The sequence below is a fragment of the Cygnus olor genome, chromosome 11 (genome assembly GCF_009769625.2).
Source record: "Cygnus olor isolate bCygOlo1 chromosome 11, bCygOlo1.pri.v2, whole genome shotgun sequence".
NCBI lineage: Eukaryota > Metazoa > Chordata > Aves > Anseriformes > Anatidae > Cygnus > Cygnus olor.
Window position 1 is genome coordinate 9,513,054 of NC_049179.1, and position 20,073 is coordinate 9,533,126.

Sequence of the window (20,073 nt, forward strand, 5' to 3'; positions counted from 1 at the left end):
CACCTCCACCAGCAGCATCTTCGAGATGCACACTCTTCACAAAGGGGGGAGAATTCCAATGTAAGGGGATTTATACCACAATTAATCAGGTTAGAAAGCAATCTCTGGGTCTTACACTAAGCAAGGAGCACGTAGGAAGCAAGAAGTTATTTACAATGTGCTTTGCTCCTTGGGGCTCAGCCGGTTAGGAAGCAGACATGCAGGGACAGCCTGCTTCCTGCCCTCCTGCAGCCAGGGAAAGTTTTTTCCTCCCTCTAGTAAGCTGTGGGGAAATGTTTTTGGATTAATACTAGAGAAATAATAGGTGTGCTAAGTCAAAAGGTTAAAAAAACAAAACACACAAAGGCTGGCAAGGTGGAAGCTGACTGCTCAAAGCAGCAGTAGCTGACATGCAGCCCCTTCATTGCTCAGAAAGGGGCCAGCAGGAGAGTTTTTTTTCCTGCTACAGGCAGGTCTTGAGAGAGGATCTGAACCCAGAGGGATGCAACACGGCTCAGAGCCCCCCAGTCAGGCTCTGCTCCCCCTTGCTCAGCCTCCCCTGCTGCCAGCACCACCACCACTAGCCCAGGTGCTCCTCACATGCTCCCTGTGACTGCTTTTACCCAACAGACCACCAGATTTGCAGGGAGGAGGTTCATGCTTAAGCAGCCAAAAACTAGCTAGATTTCCCCCATTTGCTTATCTGGGGGCTGAAGGCTTTAGAAGGTGAGGTGAAGTCTTCTGCTGGTGGCTGCCTTCCTAGAAGAGCACCAGGTCTCAGGGAAACCCTGTGGCATCAGACAACAAGAGCAGCAGGTTGCACATTTCCTTAGAGGATGGGAAAAAAGTGGTTTTAGAGTTGAGTGAGGAGCCTCAAGAAAGATGAGTGGCTTGAAGAGGACCTCCTGTAGAGGCCAGCCTCCAGCTCCTGCCCAGAGGACAAGGCCAGCCTCCATGCCCCTGGGAGGACCGTTGGTATCCCCTTGGTCTGCTCTGAGCATCACAGCCTGGCCATACACACTTAGCACAACCTCATGTCCCCTGTCATCATCTCAACATAATTTATTTTTTTTTTTTTTTAAAAAGGGGGGGGGTTTCAGCTCCTGCACAGAGTAGCCTGTGCATAAAACATGAAGGTTGATGGCCTCACCTAGGAAAATCTCAGCCTCCCCAAAAAGCTTACGTGGCTGCCTCCTTTTTCCACCTGATTATTTCAGCTCAGCTACATAATTCATTTTAAAAAAAAATGAAACAGAACCAGGAAACATCTTCCCCAAGCACATTGTCCCCAGGCTTTCAAATCCAGCTTGCTCTGGGCTGGAGTTCCTGCTTTGCACCCCACACAGCCCATGGAGCACAAGTGCCAAGCTCATCTCTCCATGCAAACAGGATCATTTCCCTGACAAGAGAGGTTGCATAAGGGTGTTAGGGAAGGCTCATTTGCAGAGATGTAGCCCTGCTCAGGCTTTGTTTGAGGGTTGTAAGGAGAATTGGCAGCACTAGACTGCAGCCTAATGGCTAGGGAATTGCAACCCAAAGGCTTAAGGGCAAAAGACAAATATTCCAGCATTCGGCTGCCAAGCGGAGGCAATGCCTTTAATCAGCAGCAGCTTTCAGAAGGCACTAGCAAAAGTAAAGGACCAACGGAGCTGCAGGCATCGCTCTCAGCTTCACTGCTTTGCCCCTTGGTAGTTTCTCCCTAGGGCCAGGAGCAGTTTGCTCAGCTCGGAGGGGGCTGCTGCTGCTCAGTGATGAAAAGCAGCCCTCTGCAGGATGCAGACTGGTCTGATCCCATCCCTGCTTCAGTGGTGGCTTCAAGAGCTCATGGTCACCCCATGAGCTGGCTTACCTGGTTCCTGAGTACAGCCCCAAATGCCATCCCATCAGGGCAGGGGCTGACCGCTGTCCCTCCTCACCACCAAGATCACAAAGGGAAGACAAACTTTTTTTTTTTATTAGGTACAGGGAGTTACAATGACATTCCCAGAGGGCATCTGTACTTTCTGCACATGAGAAATATTCCAAGGGCAGTTAAGCTCAGCACAGCAGCTGCTGCGAGCATGGCGACTTGGACCAGCACAGGAAGTCCTTCAGCAGCACCTAGAAGAGAGAAATCCCCTTACTACATATTTTATGGCTTTCCACCATATGGCAGTGGCACAACATGCAGGCAATAAGGGGGTAAAAAAGCCCCCCAGACAGTTTTTTTTTTTCCAGCAGATACACCAGAGAGTCCATCTAGGCATGAAATCATGGAGGAATTCACAATTAGATCAACCTGGAGTCATCTTCAGATAAGTGCAGGCACAGCCACACAGACACGTACCCTGTGGTGCCCTCCCTGCTGGCACAAGCCGTCCTGAGGCACTCCATAACCCCTGAGCTGGGTCAAGGATTAACAGTGGTCCAACTGAGACTTCAGCCTCTGCTGCCCTTGAGGACCCACCTAAGAAGAGATGTGCATGAGTGAGCTGGCAGGTGAGGCAATTCCTGATCCATTGGAATTTCAGGGCTTACAGCGAGGTGGTTTTGTGTAGCTTTATACAAAAGGGAAAATTACTTGCCCAAGGACAGCAGAGAAGAGCCAAGCTCACCCCCAAGAGGTGACATCTCAGACCTTCCAGCATCTCAGCCACCCCAGCCTGGGAGGTCACCAAATTAGGGCTGCATTTTGGGGCACACCGAGCCCTACCTTGCCTGGAAGAAATGTCTCTCCTCAAGCGCCTCCCTGGCCACCTGGCCAGGGGGTTATTTCTCCGGGAGTAGCCTCCATACAGTGCACAGTTGCCCGTCTCACAGCAGCTGCAGATGTCCCCAGTGCCCTCCACAGGAGCCCAGCTGGAACAGAGCCACCTGTGAGCCCTCTCCTCCAGGCTGCCCCCTGCCCAAGCCCCCCAGGTACTCACAGGCTGCTGGCTTTGTTGAAGGAACAGGCCTTGTTCAGTGGGTTTGGGGCCTGGTCAGCTGGGGAGACCTTCAGGTGGCAGGTGATGTAGATCTGGAAGGGAAATTAAGCCAAAATCCCCAGGTTGGGGTGATTTTTTCATGCAGGACAGCACTGCTCTTGTGCAGGCAGGGCCAGGGGGTCAGACACATCTCACCAGGTTCCTGTCATCTCCTGCGAACTTGAAAGCATCGACCACAAACTGCAGCGTTTCCTGCCTCGGCCGTGGGGACACGAATGCTGAGGTGGTGTCATCAGCTCTCCCATCCACCAAGCACCTGGACAGGGGGCAGAAGTCAGGGACATCCCAACGAGCTATGGCACCGCCACGCAGACCACGCTGTCCCCCCTTACCCGCTGAGGTCAATCAAAGCGTAGCGGGGCAAGGAGCTCCGGTCTGCACTCGGAGTCGCCACGCAGTCCTCCACAAAGAGGCGCAGGGGCACGTGGCCCCCCACCACAACATCGGCCTGGAGGTGCAGGCTTTCCCCCAGCTGGAAGCCATTGGAGAGCCTCTCGGAGCTCCAGTCATCTGGAAGGCACAGTTGAAGCCACAGGTTTCTTTGGCAAAAAGCATGCTGCCCTCCCTTTCTTGTGGGACCTCCTAACTGACCAGCAACCCCATATATCCCTCCTATAAGGTGTGGGGTAACCCAGCCCCTAGTTTTTTTGGGGATCTCAGCATTCATGGCCAGGAGCAGGTATCAGAGGGGGCACCCACCGCTCATGAGGCGCAGGGAGAACACCAGCTTCTCTTCCCCTGACAGCGTGGAGTGGAAGGGAGCCCAGGTAGGCCGGACAGCATTGCTGCTCACGTTGCTCTTCCTAAAAGCAGAGGTGTCAGCAGAGATGCCACCACCACCCTAGGTCCGTAGGAGCAGAGACATTGCCCCATTGGCTCACCTGGGGTAGTGACACTCAATAGGAACCACAGCTGGGCTGGTTCTTACAATGACCGTGTTGCCAGTGGCAGTGGGTTTGTAGAACAAGCTTGTTTTGTAGATCAGGGAGTCTGGGGTCATCTGGAAGGGACATGGGAGAGCTGATAAGTCAGTAGAACAAACGGGTCAGCCCAAACCTCAACACTGTCAGGCACCCAGCACCAGAACCTGCAGCTCCACCAGCCTGTCCTCCACATTCAGGATACCATGATTTGGGCTGGCATCTCAGCACCTGAGAATAAGACTGACCTCATAAGAGGTCAGTCTTGAGGGCCACCACCCCAAGAAGTGCCCACATCAGCTGGGCAAGTGCTGTAGGACAAAAGGCCTGAAGCCTCCTTCCTCCTAAATAAATGGGAGCACATCAACTCTTCCGGCTCTTGGATAGAAGAAAAGCACTACAAGCCTTGCTTGCCATTCCGTGGATTCACCTAGGGCTCAAGGACAGCATGCATACTCCCAAAACCAGCCCTGCAATGGTCCCAAGGCACTTCACTCAAGAGCTACTGTTAGCAGACGTACCCCCCACCCCAACCTCAACCCTTGGCTTCACCTTTACTATATCATCTCTAGAACTGAGCCACTCCCAAGAAGAATTAGGCAGCACGTTACTACTTACTAGTCCCAAATAACCCCCATTTAATCACCCCAGTGTGGATCAAAGCCCATTAGCCCACTACCCAAGCAGCAGCACCAGGGATGGAGCAGCCTCTCACCCTAGCACCCCACCTCACCTGTAGGGTGCTGCCACACTCGTGCAGCCCAGCCACAAAGGTCACCACATTCTCAGCAGCATTTTGGGCTGTGGCCGGGCAGCTGGCCATGCCCAGGGTCAGGTCCCCAGCCCGGACCAGGCGCCCAGTGCCGAAGAGGTCCCGGTGCACCGTGAGCACCATCTGTGCCTCCTGGCACTGCACAGCCACAGGGTGCAGGGGGGCAGCAGCCTGGAGCTGGGAGACATCCACCCATGCCCACGGGGAGGGCTGGGAGAAGGAAGGCACCTGGTGCCATCTCCATGAAGAGTCCCCTCTGACCCTCAAGACCCCTGAGTCCCTTGGGGAGAGATCCCAGGGGCTGTAAGACACCGCTTCAGCCAGTACCCAGCACAGCAGAGCAATACCCAGGCTACTTCCAGACCCCATCCTGAGCCTGACAAAACCAGCAGATAGAGAAGAGGCTGCTCAGGAGCCTTTTATACCAACTCCCTGAAGAGCAGATGGGATGCACCTGGGGGCCTCCACCCAGCCCTTGGAGCATCCAGGGACAACCCAGGTCAATGAGACCCAGCTGGGACACCCCTCCCTCGAGGGGCAGGGGGGAAAATCTCACCAACCCCACACCTGGAATTGCCCCAGAGCATTGTCCCATGTCTTCCTGCCTTGCCTGGTGGGGCTGGCATCAGGCACTTGTTTGGGGACAAGAGGTCACCATGGCAGGAGAACAGACAGAGGGCTAATGTGGTGGGGACGTATTGCATCCCACCATATTTCCATGGACCGCAGGTTTTGCTGACCTCCTGAGCATCCCTGATACCAGAGAGCAGCAGAACCAAGACCAGGGGTGGCAACGAGATGGGATCTAGGGTCAGCAGCCCCTGTGGCCACAGCATCCCTTGTGCCTGTGTCCGTGTCCCCTTCCCTATGGCTGAACTGGAGCCAGTGTTAGCCACCGGTGTGCCAAGGGCTCGGCCACCATCCTACAAATATTTCCGGTCTCCTGCACATCAGATTCCCCAAAACCCATGGTGTGGTGCACTGCTCAAGGTGGCACTTTCAGACACAGAGAGGACTTTCAGAGCTCCTTCAGCTGCCAAATCCACCTGGGCTCCGGCCCGTGCATGCTGGCAATCTGTCCGTGCTCGATTTCATGGGTATCTGCGCTGGGTAATTGTATGTCGAGTAATGAAGGCATCATAACCGGCTTATTTGCATAGAAAGCAGAGGTACAAAAGCCGATCTTCCCATAATAGCAGCTGATAAGTGAATGGCAGGCATAATCAAGAGATTAATTGGCCCTCATGTGTTAATTATGCTAATTGGCACAGCTGCTTGTGCGTACAGTAGGATGACTAATGGCTGTACATGGCTGTGCTGGGTGGAGGGGCTGGGGTCACGCAAAGCTGCTGGCAGTGGGGTCTCCTCGGCATGGGGACAATGCCCTGGTGCTGAACAAGCCGGGGGGGGGGTTTCTTAACACAAGTGGTTGTGTTCACGGTATGTTTCTACAGGAGCATTGCACGCATGCCCCATAATGTGGGTTTTACGGGATGAAGCATCTTCCGCCCCTCTGCGGGGTGGGTTTGGGGTTACGCGTGCTGTGTGGCCTCGGGGGAGGCAGCCAAATCCCAGCAGTGCCCACCTTTGCTGCAGGCCCATGCATTACACATCTGCTGTGGTCTCCCTGAAGCGTGGGTAGTTTTATGAGTGATGAATAAATGATACAAGAAAAACCTCTCTGGCAGCTCAGGCTCTCTTTATTAATTCAGCAAGCAGTGGGTCATCTCCAAGCCCAGCTCATGCCCTGCGCTCGCTCAGTGGAGGGGAGATTGATGAGCCTTAAACATTGCCAGATAAGCATTCAATTCCCCGATTAATACAGTACTTAACACTCCAGTGAAAAAAAGTGGGATTTCCAGGAGCTGGGGTGGGAAAGGCTGAATCTGATGGGTGGGAACGGTTTTTATTCTCATTTGGGAGATGAGATCAATAGGCAGAAAAAAAAAAAGAAGAAAAACAAAAAAGAACAAAAAAAACCAACCACACATAAAAATAAAACACATCAAGGAAAACACATCCACCACCTCCCGGCAACATCCATCACTGTGATCTGCATTTAATGGCTCTGAAGGAATAACCCTTCCCATCCCCGGCTATAGATTTCCTCCGGTGGTGAAGGACACCGGGGGACATCGGCTTTCTCTTCGCATACACCGGCTGTCCTTGCCTGGGCTTAGAAGAGCTCGGAGCAAACGGTGCTAAGGTTGGCAAGAAGGGAAAAGCCCAGGGTTGGGTGGGCACCATCCTTCCTCTTCAGCCCTTCAGGGAGGAATGGGGGAGCCCAGCTTGGCCGCGTGCCGCAGAGAGCATCAGCACCTGCGTTTTCCCTGAGATTGGAGAATGATTTCGTGCACAGAAAAGAACTGCACTGTCAGCACTTCTTCTCTCCATAGCTCATCCGTTTGTTTGCCAGGGTGCTTTTTTCACTGGAGTGTTAAATACTGTATTAATCGGGGAATTGAATGCTCATCAGGCGACGCTTTAGCGACTTCTACTTACCTGAGACAGCACATGCTTCTCCAAGGCTCATTGAGCAACAACAACCTCCTCGCCTCCCGCCTGGAGAAAATGATGCTATCACCCCGTCTACAGCCCAGATCCTGCTGGCGAGAGCATCGTCCAGGGATTTGGCTCCCAGTCACGACAAGGCATGAAAAAGGCACCTGAGCCACCCCATTAGCACCCTTCCTCACCCTCATCCATCCCAAAGGGAAACGAGCCCCTGGGCAAACGTGGGAAAAGAGTGCGAATGCGCTCCAGGTTTGAAAATGAATGCCAGGTAGGGGCTTGTAAGAAATTCCCCCGTTTCATTTCAAATCTCTCTTCTGAGTCACAGAGATAAATGCTCCTTCTGCTTCAGATTGCGTCTAACTGCTGATGGATAAATTGCTCCAGTTGCCCATGACAAATCACGCCGGATAGTCAAGTCTGTAATTAAAACGTCTCTCAGCCCCTTGGTTCACTCTGACATATCAGGACCAGATGCGCTGTGGCAGCAGGGAATAACCCGTCCGGGACTCGGCTCCAAAAAATGGGTCCCGGGAGAGAGCAACTGGCTCTGAAAATACCGACTCCTCTTTAAAAATAGCAGTGCTTTGAAAATGCCACTTTTCAATCCCCACTGAAAGGATTTAGGTACCAGGCAAGAGTTTTTCAAAGCCTTTTTCTGCCTGAGAAGATGCTTTTGCATGGTTTTTGGAGTAGGTGGAGGACGATGGCTTTGAGTTGGCTTCAACTTCCACGTTTGTTCCCCAAGCAGAGCTTCTTATCAGGAGGAAAACTAAAGGGAAATGAAAACAAAATGTGGCTGTATGGAACACGCGGGCTCAAAGGGCAAGGCCATTTCGGATGGGATGAAACGCCCTCTTTCACACCAAAAGAGAGTGTTTCGTTTGGGTGTTTGCAGGAAAATGGGAATCACCAGGTAACAAGCATCCTGGATTTCAGATGGATTTTTTTTTTTTTCTGGATGCTGCTTAGCCAGGAGAAGCTGCGAACAAAGGTGGAAAGTGATTTTAAAAACCCTCTGCTTCCATCTGCTCTCATCTGTGACCTTGGGGCTTTGCTCCTCACCTTCAGCAGCTGGCTGGGAGGAAAGTCCAGGCTCCTGGAGCAGAGACCCAGGAGCTGAGCAGGTTTTTAGGGGAACAAGAAGCGAATGTGCTTGCGTTAAGGCACGGGGGTGTCCTAAAACACCCCCTTTCCTCTCTGTGCAGTGGCTCCCATTGGGAATTACAGAGCAGTTGATGCTGGAAATCACCTCTGGAAACCATTTAGTCCAAATCCCCCAGTTCATCTCATGACAAGCACCATGGAGGCATCGCCGCATCCCACCCCATTAACCTGCAACTAGCTGTTTGCATCCCCCCTCCATAATTAAATCCACAGAAGCTGGCGGTGGTGGGAGCATGTGTGCTGGTGGAGCTATCTCGGGATCTTTAAAGACCATGAAGGTCCCGAGCTTCAGGACGACTCGTCCCATCACTCATCAGCGCCGGGCAGGGAGGGTTAATGGCTTTATTCCCCCAGCCCAGCGTCTGGGTGGTAACTAATATTAATGGTACCTCCTGGCACCTTGTTAAAAATTGCACTAGTGCTTAATTCAGGCTGTACATCATGGCCCTTAAATGAAATAACCATCCATCCCCTCCCTAATACGAGTTTGATACCAGCACGCTTTAACTTGTCTCGCTTTTAGAAATATTTTTCTATTAAAATGCAGCGCCTGGCTGCATGCCCGGGAAGGACAGCTAAAAATAATCCTTGCCGGCTGCGGCGGGCTGAAGAAGACCCCTTCCCCTGGCAGCTCCTGATCAAACCCCACCGACGGATGGGATTAAACATGCATGAATTTCAGGGGTATTTCATATGGCTGGTACAAAGATGCTGATGGCCCCCTTGGGATTTTGCACCTTCTTCTGCTGCTCTAAGTATGAAAATAAAGAGGAGTTATCACGGCAGGGCTCATCAGCTGGTGATGGATGATGCCACCGTGGCAGCAGAAGACGGAGCCAAAGCAAAGCTCAGGTCCAAAATATGCATGTATTAATTTGAGCATCCATACAGGATGGATCCATCAAGGCTGCAAGCACTGTGCAAGGTCTTGCAGGGCCAGCCCAGGCCACCACACACCCTGGGAACACATCACAGACGGGGATGAACATTAGGGGTTTCCTCTTGCTGTGCTGAATGTCACAAAATCAACCCAAAAATGTAATGCATAGTATGAAGCAGCTCATCCTGTGAGCGAGGGGACTACTGAAGCCTGTTATCCTGCAGGTTGGTGTCCTTCGTCCCTTAGACCTCCTCCGCCACCAAAATCAGCCCTTGTGTCCTCTAGTGACTCTAGAAACAGTGTGAGCCATCGATGATTTGGGAAGGAAATGGGGCTTTAAGGTAGGAAACAACCTGAGTTCATCCTCACTCCTTTTTTCTCTTCTAGTAACACACAGCCTTCAGCCACCTCTGAAAATACAAGAATGGGGGAGAGCTAAACCCTCGAGCCCAGAAACCATAATCCAAAACAACCCACGAGTTTATTTGTCAAGGCACGAAACCCTCCAGATCCTTGGATTTTAAATAAAAATGACAACCAACAGAGACCCATCGCTGGACCCAGGGACACGCCACGAGCAAACCCATTTCTCAGCCTGCGTTCGTTCCCCGACGTCAGCCACGCTTGGCATTGGGGTGCCTCTTCCTGCAGCCATCCGAGCGGGTGGTTTTACCCAAATTGAGTTAAACAAGCATTATTTCCAGCACAAACACTTGGGGCACCGAGGATGCTAAGGCGCTTTGCAGGGCTTTAGTGCACCCCCCGCGTGCTCCCGAGTTATTGTTTAATATTTAATTAGGCAATAGGCACATTGGTCCAGCTGGGGATGAGCACCTGTCACATACCCCATGGATGCACAAACTTCTCTTAAAAACTAGATTTTGGTGTGTTTTTTTTTCCCTTAAAAATGGTATTGGGGTGTTTTTTCCAGCATTCCTGGGCTGAACCTAGGTTCTGTGGGTGGCATTAACACCTTGCCCCTTGCTAAAACCCCCTGCCTCTGCCACCCACTGCCTTCCAACCGCTCCAAAATAAAAAAAAGGCATCACGCAGCACAGCCCTAGTTATTCCCTGAGCCCTGCCTCCGGCTGCAGGGTCGGGACAGGGAGAAGATTCACCCCCCCAAAAAGTCCTCTGTGTTAATTTGAAGCATGGGATAACCATGCATTTAAGGCAAGAATGAAAGTCCGGTTGGAACTGCAGTGGTGCAAGGTGAAAAAAAAAAACAAAATAATTGTCCTAATGTGCCTCTGGAATGATGCTCACCCTGGGGGCTCAGCCCGGCGCTCCCTGGGGATGAGAACGGACAGACAGACACCCAACGACCCCACGCAGGACACGATGTGCCAGGTCCCTCGGGAGGTGGCTTTGGGGGCTCGCTGGGGGTAAAGGGAGGCGCAGCCTCTCTCCAGCCCCAGGGCGCCCCGAAAACGCGGCCGGCGCGGGAAGATGGGGATGGCACCCGGAGCGGCGGTGGCAGAGGGTTGGGGTGTCCCTGTCCCTCCGAGGTGTCCTGGGTTTGTCACCGCAGGGTGGTGCAGGGCACACGGTGTTGCCTGGAGCTGTCCCAGCTCGCGTCAATCAATTTCTTGCTCGTTTTCTAGGGAAGGAGAAAAAAGAAAGGAAGAAACTAAAATTGGCAATAAAAATTTAAATATTAATAATAATAATCCACAGGCATGGAGTTGAAAGTGGTCGCCTACATCTGCAGAGACCCAAATTCTTGGCAGGGCCTGGATAAGGCTGTTTTCAACCTGGGCTAGAGCAGAAGGGAAAGCTGGGGATGCAGCCTGCGCTGCTCCCCTCCATTTCTCACAGTCCCAGCACCCTGAGGACTAAATACAGCTTTGGGTGCAAAGATTAGGATGCTTGAATGTATCTCAGACCAAGAAAACTCCCAACATGCAAGAAAAACCTGAACAGGAGACAAAACTTTCTCAGAAGCATCTTATAGCTGAGCAAACAGCACATCAAAGCCGTTGCTCACATCACTTCATCTCCGGCTGGGAAATACAAGCATTGGTCAGAGCGGCCCAAACCAGAGCGCTGCTTGATAGAAACAATCTGGGGAAATTTGATCGTTCTACAGCAAATGGAAAATAAATAAAAAAAACCAAACACTTCATCCCAAGCTGACCAGCTTGTGGAGGAATAGTTACTGCTGCATCGAGCCAGCTTGTGTCCCCTCCAGCAGGCTCCTGGAGCAGGGGACAAAGACACTCAGCGGATGCGCTCACCTGCTTTGTCTTCTGTGCTCTTCAGCGGCTGCAGAGCTGCAAAAAGCAAAACCAGCACGTGGTCAGCTTGCGTGGAACAGCCTCAGACCCCCAGTCCCTTTCCTTTGGCAGTTTGGGAGCAGAACACATTAACGGGGAGATGGAGGGATTGAAGGTGGCTGCCCCCCAGTCCCATTCTCAGCATGGTACTGGGAGCACTGGGAACAGCCCCGCAGCTGTGAGACAGCACCCACCTGTCTTGGGTTCTTCCCCATCCTCATCCTGCTCCTCTGTCCCTACAAAACAGAACCGGGAGAGTGTGAAGCACCTGCAGACCTCCCCTCAAAGCCCACCGGGCTCGGTGGACATGCCTCCATCCCTGGCTGCACATCCCAGGCTCTGCCGAAATGCTGGCGATGGAGAGGGAGGCGGCAAGTGGTACCCACCTGCAGCCAGCAACCCTCCTCCGGCCCCATGCTGAGCCCTGGCACCCCACAGGGAGGAATTTCCCTGCCTGTTCGTGACCCCAACAGCTCAGCACGATGCAGCGCGCCCGCTTGGCTCCCTGTTTATAGCACCGCTACCATCCAGAGCCAGGGGCTCAGGAGACGGCGGCTCCTGCAACGCTGCCAGAACAGCCCCGTCAGTGGGATGCTCTGAATGCCTGCGATGCTGTTCCCGGCCAAAAAGACCAGCAAAAACTGCTGCTCCTGCTTCCTGCAGCTCCCATAAAGTGTCCTGCAGGGTTATTATTTGAAGTAAAGGTTATTGCTAAGGGTCAGGGAGAAACCATCGCAGGCTGGGAGCAGTGTCCTGTGCTAAAGGTCAGGTGGCTCAGGGCCACAATCGAGCTGTCCGGCACTCCAAGTCCCCCAGCAAAAGGGAAAATTCACTGGGGTTTGTGTTCCAAGGGGAAAAAGATAGATATGATATAATAAAACCATAACAATTAATAAATTCACAGCAGGCAGGGAGAGGAGCAAAACCCGGGGCGGCTGCAGCTTGCGCAGCACAACACTGTCAGGGCAAGGCTTTGGCAACACGAACGCATCAGCCCTGCAGCCAGCGAGAGAAAACAAGCAGGGAACGCCAGCAAAGCTGCTTCTGCAGCCATTTTCAGAGCACAACAGCTTTTTTTTTTTTTAAAGGAATAAAGCCCCACTTGCCATGCAAACACCTCTCTGTAATAAAAAGAAACAAACCAAAGGAGGGGAAGAATGCGGAAAACGAGAGCTGGCACAGAATTATTTTTCAAAGGGGGCATTTCAGAGTGCTTCCCAGGAGGCAGCAGCACGCCTTTCATTAATTCTTTCAAAACAAAGCATGAGAGGATAAAGGGAGAGCAAGGGCGAGCACGGAGCATCTCTGTCTCATGCTATTTCTGCGTGTCAACACGCTCGACATTTCCACGGTGGCAAAGCCCGGGGGCATCTTCTCGGAGGAGATGCTCACCGCACGGATGTCCTGCCAGGGCATCGGGCACATGGAGGATGCTCAGAGGAGAGTGGGAGGATGGGGAGAAAGAGATGGAGAAGGGCAGAGCAGAAAGGTGAAAATGTGCTGGAAGGAAGAAACAAAAACAAGAGGAAAGCGCTCGCTTATGTGCAAAAGAAGGAAAGAGGTTAAAGCGTCCTCTGATCCATCGCCCGCCGCAGTGTGCACCCGGATGGGACGGGGATGCTTTACCTGCATTTTCCTCCTCTTCCTCGCAGCTCTCACGGATTTTCTTCTGGCAGATGTAAGCCAGGACGATGAGCAGCACCACTACACAGATGGCGAGTCCCACCGTCACCCAGAGAGCCACGGCGGGGAAGGCGAGGTGTTGGCCTTGGGGGAGAGAAAGACAAATCCTTCTGTAGTTATAATGCTGAGGGGACCGGCGGTACAAAGGGCAGATGGAGTTTAGGGGATATTTCCCTGTCACAAGGGACAAATATCCCTTAGAGAAGAGGATCAGAAGCATTATCGGTGTCCTCTTCTCTGCTCGGCCGTGGCCAACGTCGGGCGCCTGCATGACGCTTGCTGGATGAGCTTGGTGCAAGCAGCCAAAAGGTTGATGCTCCACCGGGGACCCACCTTCACAACCCAGCAACTGCCGTGCCAATTAATTGCTAATTAACGCTTCCGGGGAGTGTGTAAAGTTATAAAGAGCTCCAAGGCAGCTATAAAACCCGAGCGAGTGAGGATGAGCAGAAGCCACTTGGAGCTGGTGGCAAGTCACTGGTGTGCCAAGGCTGAGTCCTGCACGCCACCAGTGGAGTCCACGGGTCAGATTCCTTGGAGATCTCTCCTGGAGCTCATCTCTTCCCTCCCCAGAGCATCTGGGACAGAGCAGGACTCCTGAGGGCAACAGGAGGGGTCCCTGCCAGCCCCAGAAGGTTTGGATTTGGGGCGCACAGCTCACAGCCATGGGTTTTGTCACCCAGCTCCCAGGCACAGCCCTACCCATCTCCTCGACAGAGCCCTGCCCACGCTCCCTGCCCGCGCCATCCAGGATAAATGCCGCTAAACTCCCGATTTGTCGGGCCAGCAGAGCGAGACATCGTCAGGGCGAAGCGGCGAGGCTGAACGATGCTCAGAGACAAACGGGCCGAGCTGGCAAACCAGCCCAAAAGTTTGCTGAGGTGCTGGTCTCCAGGCCAAGCAGCCCAGGTGGAAAAGCACAGCGGGTGCCCCAAGGGTGTTTTGGTCAGGATTAATTAGGAGGTCAGGGGAGAGTGCAAGTGATGTGGGGTTTGTGTAGGGGATGGGATGGGATGGGATGGGATGGAGAGCTGTAAATGGAAAGCATCCCATGGGCACGTGCTAAAGAGAGGAAGACCAGCATGCCCTGTGCTGGCTCTCTGGGGCGGTTTAGACTGGGACAGGGCAACCAGCAAAGCTAGAAGGAGGACAACATCTCAAGACCTTTCCAAAATCACCCACAGATCTTGCAAAACCTATATTGCAGCTCAGCAAGTACCTCCAGCACCAGGCTGGGATGCTGGTACGGAGCTACAGGGAAGGACAGCACAGCCTCAGGCCACCCTAAAGGTCCATGGGCAGAGAGGTAGAGCCGGGATATGGTGTACAAACCCCTGGGGTAGCTTTGTGCCACCACGGCCACCTTCTTCAGAAGAGATCCCATCCCTTCCTTTCCCAAATTTGGCCCAGGCTGGCTCACCCGTGATGGTGACAGAGGCATGGGTCTCCTGCTGCAGCACCGGGTTTCGCACCAGGCAGGAGTAGGTGCTGCTGGGCTCCACCAGCACCTGGAGGACGCTGTGCACGTCAAAGAGACCTTCCTCGTTGGCCACCTGGGACGTGGTGATGTTCTCCGTGATGTTGGTGCCCTGGCTGTCCTGCCAGAGGACGCTGGCCTCGGGGTAGCCGCGGGATGCGTGGCAAGTCACAGCCGCCAGGTCCCCAGGCTTCAAGTCTTTGTTGGGCTCCAGGTTCAAATTGGGCTTGGAGTAGGGAGCTGAAAGGGAGAGGAAAGCCAGCAGGGGGTGACGGAGGTGACCAAAGGATCAGGAGCAACCCACCACCTTCCAGCAGATGACACCAACCAGCTGAACCCTCCCCAGCTCTGATTCATTCCTGGCCACGCTGCCACAGGTGGCACCTCAGCCGAGAACCTCCCCACCACGGCAAGGAAGGGATCAGCCTCCCTGTGGGGAACATTTTGGGGGAGATGCAGCCGGCTGGAGGCCTGAATTCATGTGGAGACCACACGGGTGGAGAAAGAGGCTGCGTGGAGGATGAAAGTGTGACGGAGAACCCTTCTCGCTGGGGGAGGCACGCCGGGACACCTCTCCACCTCTCACCTGCCACCTGCAGCGTCACGGCGGCGCTGCTGTAGTCGCGGACACGGACGAAGCAGGTGAAGCTGCCCTCATCCGCGATCTCCACACGCCGGAGGAGCAGCGAGACGTTGCCCTGGGCCAGCTGGTCGTAGAAGAGGGCCGTGCGGTTGGCGTAGCCCCCGCCCTGGTCGGCCAGCTGGTCCCTGCCACCGGAGAAGCTGTGCACCAAGCGCTTGGTGTCCGTCAGCTGCCAGATGAGGCTGAGGTCGTCCAGGCTGAAATTGGCCTCGGGGGAGAAGGAGCAGCGCAAGGTGGCGTCTCGGCCAAAAAGGGCCACCACGGGCTCCTCCGGGACCTGGATCTCCATGGCACCTGCAGGAGAGAAGCACGAGGTGGTCAGCCCCCATGGAAGCATCTCATTAATTATCCACGTAGCTAATTAATGACTAAGAGAATCGAGGGGCTGGGAAGGGAGGAAAACATCTCCAGCCCTTCCCCAGCAAAGCGAAAGTGGGGAGACCAGCAGCCTCCCAGGGCTGAGCCCAAACTCAGGGCACTGCTGCCCTCAGCTGCCAGCACGCAGCAAGTGCCACCCGTCACAGGGACAGCACTGTCAGGAGCACCCGTGGGTGCTCAAACCTGCTCAGGGCTGCTTCTCTTTTGGTAGGGTCTACAAGAAGCCACCCCAACGGCGGGCTGCGGAGAGGACGGAGGCGATGAAGCAGCGCTAGATGGCACCAGTGCGGTGCCCAGGTGGGACGTGCCCACGTCCCTCTGCCAGCCCCAGGTGGCACTGGGTGGCACTTGCTGAGCTGGCAGCCGCGCAGGCAGAGGCGCGGATCCGTCCCCCAGACCCTCACCACCCGCTCGCCCCCTGTCCCCTGGGGAATGACGGCAGCAGGTGGGGATGTCCCACCAGGGCCACGTTCCCCAATGTTATACGGGGAGGAAAAGGGGGAAAAATCATGCCTGGCACCAAGGGAAGTGCATCGGCAGCAAGGTTTGACATCCTGACCCCAGTAAATCCCGGCAGGAGAGGAGCTCAGGAGGGAGCTGGGCTGGGTGAGCCCTGCCAGGGGACGCGGACGGACAGACGGACGGACAGACGGACGGACAGACACGAGCACAGCGCCCGGGCAGCCAGCCTGGCTCTTGGCAGGCCCCACAGCGTCACAGCTCCCTCTGGCTATTAATAAAGGCCTGTGGTTGGTTTTTAGGAACATCACCCAGCCTGGCCGCTGGCTGGCATGCATCCTAAAAGGATTCTTCCCCATGGACCCCCTGTGCTGTGGGATTGCAGGGGGCTGCTGCAGCGATGCCAGGGGCTTGGGTCGACCCTTGGTGTGCTGGCAAAGGGCTAAGGGAGCCAGGCCAGGGCCACTCATCCCTCTCCATGAGCCAGCGGGTGCTGGTGGCGTGCCTGGAGGAGGTCCGGGAGCTGCTGAGCGTGGGGCCGGATCCAGCCCCGTGACATCCCTCAGGACGTGACCCCGCTGTGCCTTCACCATTTGGCTGCAGCACGCGGGACGTGGAGCCCCTCGCCACCGGGACGCTCCTCCCGTGGCGGCGGGCGAGGTCTTGCCCCTCTTTGTGCCCGCGGTGTATCTGGGAGGAGCACCCCAAAGGGGTCCCCGCTTACCCCAAGGGTGTCCCCGCTCACCCCAGAGGGGTCCCCGCTCGCCCCAGAGGGGTCCCCGCTCACCTGCCAGGCTGAGCGCCAGGGCGAGCAGCGGGCAGAGCATCGCTGGGGCGTCTCCTCAGCACCCTGGAAGAGGGGGGAAAAAAAGAATAATAATCAAAAAATATCTGTTAAAATAATTAAGAAAAGATAAAATAAAATTTAAAAAGACACCCAAAGGGTGTTGGGAACCTCGCCGCTCCCCCCCCCACGTCCCGTCGCTCCCTTCCCAAGCCGCTTCCCCGCGGCTCAGCCCCAAACCGGGGGGGCCCCGAGGAGGAGCCCCCAGGGAGGGGAAGGCGGCGGGGGCCCCCCACACCCCTCGGGGCCCCCCCGGCCGGCCCCATTCATTCCCCCCCCGCCACCACACAGCCCGGGGAGGCCCCGGGGCTGCGGCCGAGGCCGGGGCCGCTCACGGAGCCCCGGGGGCCGCTCACGGAGCCCCGCGGCCGCCCCCTGCCCGGCGCCCCCCGGCACCCCCCGTCCCCGCCCGGCCCGCACCTACCGCGCCTCAGCCCCGCTCGGCTGCGCTCGGCCCCGCTCGGCTCCCTCCGGATCCCTTCGGCTCCTTTCGGATCCCGTCGGATCCCTTCGGATCCGCTCGGGCCCTGGTTGGCTGCGGCCGCTTCCTGCCCGGGGTCCGGCGGGGGAGGAGGGGCCGCGGGGTAATGGGGGATTGGGGGTGTGGAGATAGGGAATTGGGGTGTAAGGGGGCAGGGATTGGGGTGCGGGAAGTCCTAGAATTGGGGTTTATGGAGATAGGGAATTGGGGTGTATGGGGCCAGGGATTGGGTTACAGGGAGCCCCAGGTTTGGGGTGTATGGAGATAGGGAATTGGGGTGCATGGGGATGGGGGGTTGGGGTGTATGGGGCCAGGGATTGGGGTGTAGGGAGCTCCAGGTATGGGGTGTATGGAGATAAGGAATTGGGGTGCATGGAGCTTGGGGATTGGGGCGTACGGGGCTGGGGGATTGGGGTGCAGGGAGCCCCAGGTAAGGGGTGTATGGGGATAGGGGACTGGAGTGCAAGGTGCCCCAGGTGTGGAGTGTGTGGGGCTGGGAGATTGGGGTGTATGGAGACAGGGAATTGGGGTGCATAGAGCTTGGGGGCTGGAGTGTATGGTGCTGGGGGACTGGAGTGCAGGGAGCTCCAGGTGTGGGGTGTGTGGGGCTGGGGGATCGGGCTGTATGGGGCTAAGGTATTGGGGTGTATGGGGCGAGGGACTGGGGTGCAGGGAGCCCCAGGCGTGGGCTGTGTGGGGCTGGGGGATTGGGGCGCAGGGAGTCCTATGATTGGGGTTGTATGGAGATAGGGAATTCAGGTGTATGGGGCTGGGGGATTGGGGTGTGGGGAGCTCCAGGTGTGGGATGTATGGAGATAGCGAATTGGGGTGCACGTGGCTTGGGGAATGGGGTGTATTCAGCTGGGGGAGTAGGGGTGCAGAGGCACTGGCAGCCCCACACCATCCTCGGTGGAAGATGCTGCTAGGGAGGGAGGGACTCCCAAATATTTGGGAGCCACAGTGCAGGGGTGCCCACGAAAGCAAGACCTCAGACGCACGATACCTGGGCAGCTCTCACCGTGTCCCCAAGGTTCCCGCATTTTCCCCATGACTCAGTGGCCCCAGTGCCCATGTGGGAGGCTTCGGTCTCATTGCGGAGGAGAAAAGGAAGCTCCTCACCCTTTTGATTACAGAGCAAAGCTGGAACAACCAAACCTGGAGAGCTCAAAGCTAAAAAGCAAATAAAAATACCCTGAGATGTGCTATATTTAAAACCACTTGATTTTTTTTTCCCTGTGAGCAAGGAAGGATGTTGTGGTGATGGAGCTGGCAAAGCCTTGACCCAAGCTCCATGGGTGAGAGCAACAAGAACAATCGAGGATGAAGCAAATATACTTCAAAAGCAGCTATGCTTCAAAACCGGGAGCTCAATTTGCAGATGTGCCTGTAGATCAGGAGAGTTCCTCTTTCCGTGCCCAGCCTGGTGGGAGTGGTGGCTGTGCACAGCTCCTGGAGACCAGACGCAAGAGCCCCATCAACCCAGAGGCACTTTTTGGGGATGCTGCCAAAAAGGATGCAGCCCTCCGTCTCCAATTGGAGACCAGCTGGGCTTGCAGGGACCTTCTGCATGAGATGAGTCCCTACCCAGCTCCAGAAATGCAAGTGGAGCCCAAGGGGTTCAGCAAAAAGACCCCAAAAAGATGCAAACTCCCAGTGCAGGGCTCAGACATCACAGTGTCTGAGCGCAAGCAGATTTGTTACTGTTAAAATAAATAAAATCTAAAATGCCCTTTGAAACAAAGGCAGATTTTTCAATATCAACACTAGCTTAGAAATTAAAATCTATGCTGCTTGCAAGCCTGTTCATAATTAACAAACAGGCTTCCAGGGAGGAATTTAAATAGTGGATGCTCTGTCCCAAATGAGTATTTTGGCTAATTTTCCTTCCTCGCACCCTGAAGTACTCGAGGTATGTGCATGAGAAATGTGCATAATAACAAAGCTGATGACAACAGAAAAATAAATAATAAATAAATAAACACAGGAAGGCAAAGAAAAGGCTGCGATTTGCAAGTTTAATTTTACGCTCAGCCAGGATCTGCTCAAGGAGACGCACTAAGGTGCTGGGGTACATGCATATTCATAATGCCTGCCAATGATACAAAGCATAAAGAGGAGCAGAGAGGGTTTGGGGCTGCTCTGAGCCTCAGCAGAGTGAGGAGCTGGTCCCGGGAGAAGTCCCGTGCTGGTCCTGCCCTGGTGCTCCCCGTGCTTTTTGCTGAGGCTGCAGCTGGGTCAGCCTTAGCCCTGCTCGGTTGGAGGAACAGAGCCGAAATGCTTCGGATGTGGCCATGCTGGGGCTGGGGACAGTGAGTCACTCACCGCCGCCTGAGCGCAGATGTTTCGGGTCCGTGCACGTGGTGGGAGGCTGCTCTGGAGGGAGCTCAGCGTTTTCTGCAGCACACAGCAGTCATTCAGAAGCAGAGAGCCCGGCAATGGACTCCAGATGCACAAACCCCCCTGGGGGACGCCAGCAGCATGAGGAAGGAATATTTTCTTATCAGAGGAAAGTCACGAGGCTTTTCTTTTCCCCAGCAACACCTCTGCAGGATTGCTTTCAGCATGGCTTTCATCAATTCATATTTTAAAAATAGTATATTTGTCATCTCTAGAGCCATTCCTTAAGGTGTTTTCTTC

The 20,073-nt window shown here is 54.9% G+C and overlaps 2 protein-coding genes across 2 annotated transcripts; both read right to left on the minus strand.

Moving 5' to 3' along the window:
- Window positions 1–1,828: 1,828 nt before the first annotated feature.
- Window positions 1,829–7,170, minus strand: LOC121076191 (zona pellucida sperm-binding protein 3-like). Its single transcript, XM_040570323.1, has 10 exons — window positions 7,140–7,170; window positions 4,599–5,041; window positions 3,827–3,945; window positions 3,645–3,748; window positions 3,278–3,455; window positions 3,081–3,201; window positions 2,886–2,977; window positions 2,672–2,817; window positions 2,306–2,425; window positions 1,829–2,079 (listed from the first exon to the last, which is right to left on the minus strand). The coding sequence occupies exons 1-10, from the start codon at window positions 7,168–7,170 to the stop codon at window positions 1,949–1,951; spliced, it is 1,485 nt and encodes a 494-aa protein (XP_040426257.1). The 3' UTR covers window positions 1,829–1,948.
- Window positions 7,171–9,657: 2,487 nt separating this feature from the next.
- Window positions 9,658–17,514, minus strand: CD276 (CD276 molecule). Its single transcript, XM_040570198.1, has 8 exons — window positions 17,380–17,514; window positions 16,899–16,961; window positions 15,218–15,568; window positions 14,575–14,871; window positions 13,098–13,238; window positions 11,666–11,707; window positions 11,433–11,468; window positions 9,658–10,795 (listed from the first exon to the last, which is right to left on the minus strand). Exons 2-8 carry the CDS (start codon window positions 16,936–16,938, stop codon window positions 10,773–10,775), a joined length of 930 nt encoding a protein of 309 aa, XP_040426132.1. The 5' UTR covers window positions 16,939–16,961; window positions 17,380–17,514; the 3' UTR covers window positions 9,658–10,772.
- Window positions 17,515–20,073: the final 2,559 nt, after the last annotated feature.